Here is a 9,662-nt window from a genome sequence, read left to right on the forward strand (position 1 = left end):
AATATTAAATAGATACCAAAGTTAAGATACTATGGTATATGATACCAAAGTTAAGATACTGTGGTATATTATTCCCTAATGTTTAAAGAAGAAATGTAAGAAGACGTAGATCTTTGTAGTGTTGACAACTGTTAACATCTGATGGAAAGCTTGCGTCGTCTTCTCTAGCTAGTGTTCTATGCATCTAGCAGCTCACATTTTAATCATTAAAAGACTATCTGAAATTCAAGATAAGAGTGATTTCTCAACTGTCCAAATACTTATCACAGATAGATAAACCATGAATGTTTGATCCCAGTAAGATAGCCAAAAAAGATAGTCATATCATACTAAATAAGCACACATGACACACAGCTAAATAGTGTGAGTGGGTTACAGGAGGACAGCATGTGATGTCCATTCTTGCTAGGAGTCATAGAAAACCAGCTGGGGCATGTTTACTGTTTGTACTAGCAGATTAGATACCTTACAATCTTGCTTGCTTTTTTTTTTTTTTTTTTTTTTTTGAAACCAACATTCTTGAAAGACTAGAGTGGCTATTATGAATGTGGGGTAAAATTCTGAACCCGCTGAAGATGGTTGGGTTTTTGTTAGGCACACAAAGCAAATCTAAGAGGTGTGTTCCCTTTGTCATACTGAAGGAATGTCTTCATGATTTAAAGAGGGACATATAAAGTAGTATCTCACAGCAAAAGTATTGTGGCAATTGGCTTTCCTATACTGGCCTAGAAATATTTATGCAGGGGTACTGAGATAATCTCACCATTCGGGGAAACCAAAGCAGTTGTCAGAGAAAAGCCAGCATGTGTGAATTCATTTTGTGAGCGTTTGGAACAGTGGAAAAAAGGACACATTATTAAGATACATATTTAAGAAAAAAGAAACATGATTTAAAAATTGAGGAAAATTACAAATTCTGTCAGACCCATTTTCCCAAAGATTAGAAAAACCGAAGACTATAGATTGCCAAAGGAGGGGTAATAACAGCAAATGAATTAGAAGACATAGTAAGAGCTGACTGGGGGGACCCAAGCACAGAAAAAATGCTGAAGTGTCTCAAAAAGCCTGATCTAAAGCCACTGAAATCTATGGCAAATTTTTCATTAACTTTTTTTTAAGTCTGTTTGCCAAAATAGTCTTTAGGCCTAGGTTTGCAGCTTCCTCCTTCACCAGTTCTTTGTGTTTGACAGTGTTTTAATTTCTCATACTAAGGTGAGAATCCACTTTATTTTTTAGACATCTCCAGCCCATTTCTGTACACTTATGGGATATAAGCGCAGAATTTTCTGCTGTGGCTCAAGATAGAAAAATCCAGAAAATAGAAGGATCGCAAGTGAAACATAACCTGTAATTTAAAATGTCTCTAACTCACTCATTCTGTGTTGAGACAGATTGATTTGTCTCCCGGTTCTATTGGTTCTCCTCCTCATTTGTAAAATCCTGGGCCTGTTTATTCCCATAGCCTTATCTTTGTCAGACTGCTTTTTCATGATACTATATTGCAATGGTACTACAAAATTTTTATACTAAATAACCTATGGTCATTCATAGGCAACCTTAAATCTGACATTTTCTAATCATCGCCTTTACAAGCTTTATTTTCTTTTAATGTAAACTTCTCTGAAAGTAAATTTCTTCCGTTTAAAAAATATTCAAACTTTGAAATTAGAGGCAAAGTGTCTTTCTATTCAGTTGGACAAACACTACACTTCAAGGGGGTTATTGCAATAAAAGCATATTCCATAGACCTTCCTCTGGTATTTGAAATCTTTAGAACCACAGTACAGCCCTCTGTGACCTGATACAACAGGAACAGAGGAAGGATCTGAACAACTTTCCACACCAGGGGAGATTATAAAGAGATTATATTTGATTACTTAGTTTACTAATGGGTTTTGTGACCCATTTTCTAATCAGGGGAACGTTGAGGATCTGAATAATGTGCTAAATTCAGGTTTCAGTGAGATCTTGTGCTCTGGTAGTTAGACCAATCCTGATGCTGCCTGTCCTCTACTTCCATATATTCTTTTCTCTTATACCACTCTTGCCAAGTACCTGTTTCTGTTTCCTCCTGTTTTCATTTTCCTTCAGCTCAGCTGTGCTGTGATGTCCCTGCCTAAATCTTGCTTTGGGCTGGAGCATACTTGATTCTGGGGGACTGTAGTCAGGGATAAGAGATGCATAAAACCAGACTGATGCTCAACAGAGATGGAGTTTTAAGAGTCCTTTACTGTGAAAGAGAGCCTGAGGATCTGCCATCAGAGACCTTCCAGGATCTTGCAACTTTTGGAAGTTATCATCCCTCCCCACCCCCAAAAAGCATCCCTGAGGCTGTTACCCAAAATATGAAAGTGCTAGAACTTCCTAATAAAATGCTTATACAGACGTGTGAATACAAGAAAACAATGTTTCCCGAACATCTTTTCCAAAAGTGATTATTGTAGCTGAAACTTTCAATTAGAGTAAACAAATAGGTAGGAAAAAACAGCCTAAAATTTTTATTTTACCAAAAATGTATAAGCAAGTGAATAATAGATCTTTAACAAAGTGGAGGACAACCCAAAATACAATGCACTTCTGTAATCTCTATTACTAAAGTATTTTTCTCTTTCCTACAGAGTCAGTTGAAAGATGGAAAATGAATAAATTAATATTATATAAATATAGCTTTTTTGGAGAAGGGACTAATTTTTAAAAAAAGGACATATCAGTGAACAGGAAATTGTTGATAAATATAATAACTTGATCTTTTTTCCCTCTGGATGTTGTCCACTTTTTCCTTTGAGAGCTGGCGAGAAATACAGAACTTGCTTTTTCTCAAAAGCTTGAGTTGAATGTTGAAAAGCAAATTTGGTGCAAGTGAAATGAAGGCATCATTCTGTTATGGGAGGTCCCCAAGAGCATCATGAAAATGTCAGTATTGTAGAGTATGTTCTTAGTGTGTTTCTATATTACTCCTAGGGAATAAAATACAGTATTTAACATCAGAAGAACTGCGTGAAAAGGCAGTCACTTAATTTTGGTTTGCAAACAGCCCAACAAATGAGATAGTACTGTCAAATAACCACTTCATTATTCAAGAAGTGTTGTTTCAAGGATGCTTGTGGGCATGTGGCTTAATGACCACTGAAACTGGTAGTGGGGTATTTCCATGTTTATTTTTTAATGTCCTCCAGTATTTGCTGTGCCTGTTCTTTTGCATGTAAATCAGTAAAATTAAGTACTTGAACAAGGTTGGAATTGGAAAGTTTGAGTCAGTGTTTTGTTAGGCAATGGAATGACGTTCATTTTTGCTATCTGTTATAACTCCAGAACATGGTAATCATGCTAGCAGTCGTAATCTGGCCAGTAATTGGGATTAGCAGCATCCATTAACAAATACGTTCTTTAAATTGATTGCCTTCTAAAAACAAAAACAGAGAAAACAAAGTTACTTAAGGGAAGTTTTTCTCTTACATATATTTCTAAGGTTTGTTGGAGCATGGTTAGCCAAAATTCTCCCAAATTAGTTCTTTGCTGACCTTCTTAGCTCCTCCGAACAGTTTCGGTATGAACAAGAGGAAAGCAGAATAAGTTAGGAGTAAATCATAAATTTGAGAGCATAAACTTGTCTTTTTTTTAGCCATTTCCCTTCTAAATATTGCTAAATCTTACCACTTTTGTGACATCTATAGAAGCTGTGTAAAACTAAGGAAAACATAATCAGTAGGACTGACCACAACAAAATATTCCATTTGGGGGGGGGAATAATATTTTGAAAGTGATGGGTAGATTTCTTTAATATTTCAGTTCCATCCCCAGAGGAGTTTGATTGGCTAAGAGAAAACATGCTCAGCTGAAATATGACATATCTTAGCACCAGATCAGCCAAAGCAGAAACTGGGACTGGTCTGTAACATACTTTACAAGCTTATTAATTCTTCCAGGATATTTCTGTCTCATTCCAAAGATCTGTATTTTTCTCTCTCCTTTATGAATATTCCTTGTTGTCATAACACTTATATTCCTGCACATTATTGTTTCAACAGAGCAAAGGTTCAAGGAAAGATTTTTTTTTAAAAAACTTTTTTGTAGGATAAAAACAGTAATAATCATAATAGAGGAGATTTTAAAAAGCACAAGAAATTATGGTATAAAATGTGCCTATTTGATCAAATTGGTGACCCTTCTATTTCAAATACCACATTATTAGTATTGCCTATCTGAAGCCTATCTGATTATGGTTTTTAGGCCTTCTCTACAACTGTGAAAGCATAATTATCTCTGGTGTTTTTAAGGAACCATAAGATTCTTATGCAACCTTTATAGGAGGAAAAAATGATCTGCATGTCATGATGTTTGAAATAAAGTTGCCAGAGCTGATGATGTGAAAATGTCTTACTGATTTATTAGTGTTATAGGTGATTTCAGTTTTCTGTAAATTAACAGTTGTTTGGAAATTAAACCTTTCTATCTGTTTTTTGCTTATTGTTTATTTCGTAGATCACATATGGGACTTTAAATACCTTCTTGTCCAACATAGTTCTGTCTCAGGTGACTTTGAACTGCACACAACTCCATGGTCATCCTGTGAGTGCTTGTTTGATGATGACAAAAGGGCAATTGAATTTAAAGAAAGGTTTCAGAAGAGCAAAACATCCCTCATGAAAATGACAAATCTCTCAGCACATCTGGAGGAAAAATGCTCAGGTAAATTTGTTATCAGCAGCTCTGTAGTGTTCATATAGTGCAATGCATAGCTAAGCAGAATATATGCTATGCTTATGCCAGAAAAATGCTTTTTTGTTTTGTTAGACAGGATTGTTTTGGGAGCCTAAATTTATTCTGGAGGCTGCTATTCACTGCCCAGCCAAACCACGAATGCAGCCTTTGTTCGGTGGGCAGATAAGTGAGATTTGGGTATAGCGTATGGTACAATGCAAAGATAGCTTTGGAACATATGGAGAAATACTGCCTTTTGTTCTGCCTACCAACTATTTTAATGATGATGTGATTAACCACTGAAAGAGTTTATGGAATGCTATTTCTCTAAAACATGATCTCAAAAGTAAAATACCCTTCTTGAAGACACTGCACGAGTAAATGCAGGAATTACGGAGCTAACACTATTGCCTTTGTTATAGGTATATAAAACTAGATAAGCATTAACTCTGTCTTCAAAAATTAATGAAACCATGAACACTTCTTACAAAAGAACAAAAAAAAAATCTTTGCGCAAGAATAATCACCTCTTTCCTCTACTCCCCCTCCCCCCCCCCCCCAAAAAAAAAAAGCCTAAAAAATTGTTAAGGTTACAGTGGTAAACATTAAGAAGCTGAGGAAATAAAGTTGCTTTTGCAGCATTTAACTTGAATCATCTATGTATAAATAGATAGTAGAAAGCTAAGTTGTTAGTGATGCTTTTCGTTATCTCTCTCTGAATCAGGATGGAGGAAAAGCAATTTCTATTTATCTGATCTAATCATGGGTTATTATATTATGTTCTGGTTGGTATACTCTCTTTTTAAGCACTAAGTCTGGAAAGGATAGGTAATTTTGCTAACATAGTGTGTGAACACCTAATGTATCAGATTAGAGACTTGATCTGCAGGAGATGCAAATGAGATTTCAAAGTAGCATTTTGCTTTATCCATGAAAACCTGCATAGATTTGATTGACTTATATATTGTGAAAATTACCACTTTGCTTGTATACAGTAATATCTATAGAATTTTATGAAATGATTTTTCCATTCTTTTTTGAATGTTCCAGTTTCCTTCTATGTATTTACACTGAGTCATCTCTGTTGTGTTCATGTGACATAAAGGCAAATGACGCTTGTCTTGCTACTGATTCTTTTAAGCAGAATACCTATTTTGGCAGTGTAATAGAATTCTGTTCCTTAATTATGGCCTCTCTCATAAGGAATCTGGTGTGTCAAGATCAACTTTCTAGTATGAAATAATTATTTTGATAGCTTTCTGGTACTGCTGGACATGGAAACTATTTGCACAACTATCTAATCTTTTTATCTTTTATTTAGGTCTTTCTATATTAGTATCCCTCTCAATAGTATCTAAAAAAGCAATATGTATTTTCAGAATTAATATTTTACTACAATTATTTTTCACTGCAGAAGTCTCTGAAAACATGAGCGTGTGCTTCAGAAGAAAAACTGTTATTCAGAAAACTTTAATTATGTTTTTTGAATCAGCTGTGCTATACTCTTACTTTTGCTTTCTATTGTTACCATCTGTAAAACTGAATGCAGATTTGATTGAAATTGTTGTTTCTGTAGGAGTGATTCAACTGAAAGCCCGTATCTTAGAGTTGAAGTTTACCATTTCAACAGGCCAGTACGGGCAACTCATCTTTGGTGCTAATACTTCCCTGGACAGTGTTTTGGCTTCTCTGCCTATGATTACCTATTCAGGTTGTGCTAAATGTGGTTCAGAACTACAGGCAGATGAGAACAAGATCTACGAGCAATGTGTTAGATGTTTGCCATACAACAAAGTAAAAACATTCTACAGGTAAGCCAAGCAAAACTAGAATAATGTATAGTATTAGGAAAGTACACTACAATATGTTCAATAATCATAATATAAATGTGTATTTCAGGTATGGTTAGTAACCTCCATTTTTCTAAGGAATTTTCAAGGAAATCTTTAAATTACTATATTATCAATTGCATTGCCATTATTAATAGATGGTATGCTTTGTTTAAATCCTAGCTATTTTTAGTGTCCTTGAATACTGTGTGGTACAATAATGAGGTTTACTCAGTGTGAGTGAGCGAAGATGAAAGAGGATCTTGACCAGAGAAAAACTCCTTGAGCCTTTTGTTTTAGCCTAGCTTTGAAATTGTGTGAATGCACAACTACCTTTTCAAGCTGAATGATCTAGTTTAGCCTTGCAGAAATAATACCAACAAAGTTTTCAATAAACATTCTTGTAGAGAGCAGAAATATTAAGTGATCAGCAGATGGCACTGTGAGACAAGAAACATATGCACATTTATTGCAAACAGGAGAAAATGAACAGCTGCAGCTGATGTAAAAACATCATTATTAACTACTTAAAATTGTTCAATTTTAATTTATTTCAAGCTTTGGAAGTGTAAGTATTATAGGAACTTTCAAGACCTGGCTAGAGAGGGTCAATTCTAAGGCAATGATAGAATACAATTCTAGAATAGTACATAATTTTCTACTGAGATGCTCTCTAGAATTATTTCTAAACTACTTCATAGTGAGTTAGATTAATAAATCATTGCATACTCAGTAGTTACTCACTTGGCGTTAAATACAAGAATCCTCTTTGTCTAGCAAGGTAATAGTGACTTAGGCTTTCTCTCCTTATGCAAAATATTTTATCTTGTATCTTTAATAAGAAATAAAACAACAACACTAAGGCAACCTGATTCTTCAAAAAAAGACTTAATAGATGTATAAATTAATGTATTGAAAATTTCCAATATCCAGTTTTTAAAAGTATCTATATCATTCTGCCTTCATGATGAAACCAGTTTTGCCTGAGAACCATATGTCCAAAAGAAAACATATGTATGTAACCAGAAATAGATCTGAAACTCATGGGATAAGGTGTTTTATGCATAATGATAAAATTATTCATGTTGCCCTTTTACCGTTCTTTAGCATTTATCCATGTAAATATGGAGGACTTATTTTGGCTGACATTTGGTGTGAGGTCCAGAATGCTGGACACTTTCCCAACAGTGAGCAAACACTGTATCCTTTAAGACATGTCGAGTAGCTTATATGCTGAAGTTTTTCCAATGACCAGAAAGATTTTCTGTCTCTATTATAATAGTAACTTGAAGGACCTCAGTTTACCCTCTCACACAAAAGGTGATTAAACAGTGATAATAAAGATTTTTGTTTGTACTATCAACATGTGTTTACAGGTAAGTGGAACTTGAATGCACAGCCTTTTCGAATAAAAGAGTCTGTCACATTTTCGCACTGAAATTTTGCTCTGTGATCAGTTCAGTAACAGTGGAACTCTTTGGTCATATTTCCAGATACTGTGTTGTAAGATGACTTAGTACATTTAATAGGAGGAAAATCTTTATCTTGCTTTGGTAGACAAATATCTTGTTTCAATGAAAAAATAATTAACTAAAAATATTTTTTTCTTCTCTAAGTTGGGTGCCTAGAAGACTGAAAGCGTAAATATATATTTTTATATACACTGTAATATAATGAAAGATTTCCATATTGTTGCTGCGCTATGATAATATGATAATCAGAAAAATCGGAAAAAAGATGAAAATTGAGACAAGAAAATTTTTCAGTATTTAAGAACTTGCCTCCTAGATTTCAGAGATCACAGATCTGCCCTTGCCTCCTCCTGTGTTTTTGCCCAGACTTGCCTACCTTCCAGTTTTCCTAGCACCTTCTTCCTTGAACTTGGTAGTGTTTTCTTCAAATGACAGTTTTCTCCTATCTATACCAAGGAGTCTTTGGCTGCCCTTAAAAAGATAAGCATTTTAATAGGAGCAGTTATGAGAGAGAAGATTCCTAGTGCACAGAGAATGATATGTACTTTTACTCAACAGGTATTACATCAGATTCCTCTTTATTAGCAGGACTATTTATTCTGGTAGCATATAAGGAATATTCTAATAGTTTTCAACGAACATTCACACTGTTTTTTACAGCAGAACTATGTATGCCATTAGTGAATTTTAGTTGTATCTTTAAATATGCTTCTAATTGATTTCACCGTATTAAAAACTATGGTATGTAGGCAATAAGGTTAATCACGAAATTGCACTTACATAGCTGAAAGACAATTGACAGTTCTAGGCTCTGTTTTGAAGGTTGAGTATGACAAATGTTGAGTTTTTTCTTTCTCGACATGACTGTTCACTTTTGCTGAAGCAATTGAGACTTAGGTGACCTTGAGAACAGAGACAGGAAAGACAGAATAGATTATACATCTTCTGTACTGTTAAGTTTCCCCCTCATGAAGGGGAATAGAAGTCTTTAATGACCATATGTAGTCAGGGCCTTGGTTTTTGTCTAATACAGCAGATTTGAAGTAATCTGACATGTAATCAGACATGGAGTTCTCCTCTTTTTATATTCTATGATAATTTTCTTTAGATTATGAAATCTCGCTGTAGCTTTTAGATTAACTGACAGCAAGTGAATAATGTGCCTACTGGGGAAGTGCCACATTTGCAGTCATTTGCCTTTGTGCTGCGTAAGCATTTGAATTAATGCTGCTAGCAGCATTAGTAGTATCACTAGCATAGTGATATTAATCACGCTAACTGTAGAATTAATTTATTAATGTTAATAACACTTTCCAAATGACAATATACTGAAGTACTGCCTGACTGCGAGTCCTATTTGACAGTGCATCTTTAGTAGATCTTTTTTGGAAGTGACTGCCTTTCTTCCATTCCTGCCACTTCTGCAATTTAGCAGTTGTATCCTGGAATGGGAACATCTCCCATTGAAAAGCTCATTACCGAGGATGATTGTGCTGTATTTTATTACTTTATATAACATACTCTGTTTAGATACTGCTCCAATATTGCTGTAACCAGGATTTACATTATTCTGGTATTTTCTGAGGTTTATTGCTTTAGTTTCCTTTGTTAGGGGTGGCCAGGATACCAGCATTGCATCCTGCTTTGATCAGTGTGTTGT

At 34.7% G+C, this 9,662-nt stretch overlaps 1 protein-coding gene across 13 annotated transcripts in view; it reads left to right on the top strand.

The window, feature by feature from the left end:
- Positions 1–9,662, top strand: part of SHLD2 (shieldin complex subunit 2) — a 47,992-nt gene that overhangs the window by 34,679 nt on the left and 3,651 nt on the right. For 12 of the 13 annotated variants that reach the window (XM_064513754.1, XM_064513750.1, XM_026116703.2 and 9 more), the window contains 2 exons: positions 4,483–4,689; positions 6,278–6,512. In XM_064513754.1, coding sequence (XP_064369824.1) covers positions 4,483–4,689; positions 6,278–6,512 — 442 coding nt within the window. Of the gene's footprint in view, positions 1–4,482; positions 4,690–6,277; positions 6,513–7,637; positions 8,820–9,662 lie in introns of those variants that run through there. The other variant, XM_064513755.1, reaches the window with a different exon arrangement.

The sequence above is a fragment of the Dromaius novaehollandiae genome, chromosome 6, assembly GCF_036370855.1.
Source record: "Dromaius novaehollandiae isolate bDroNov1 chromosome 6, bDroNov1.hap1, whole genome shotgun sequence".
Classification (NCBI taxonomy): Eukaryota; Metazoa; Chordata; class Aves; order Casuariiformes; family Dromaiidae; genus Dromaius; species Dromaius novaehollandiae.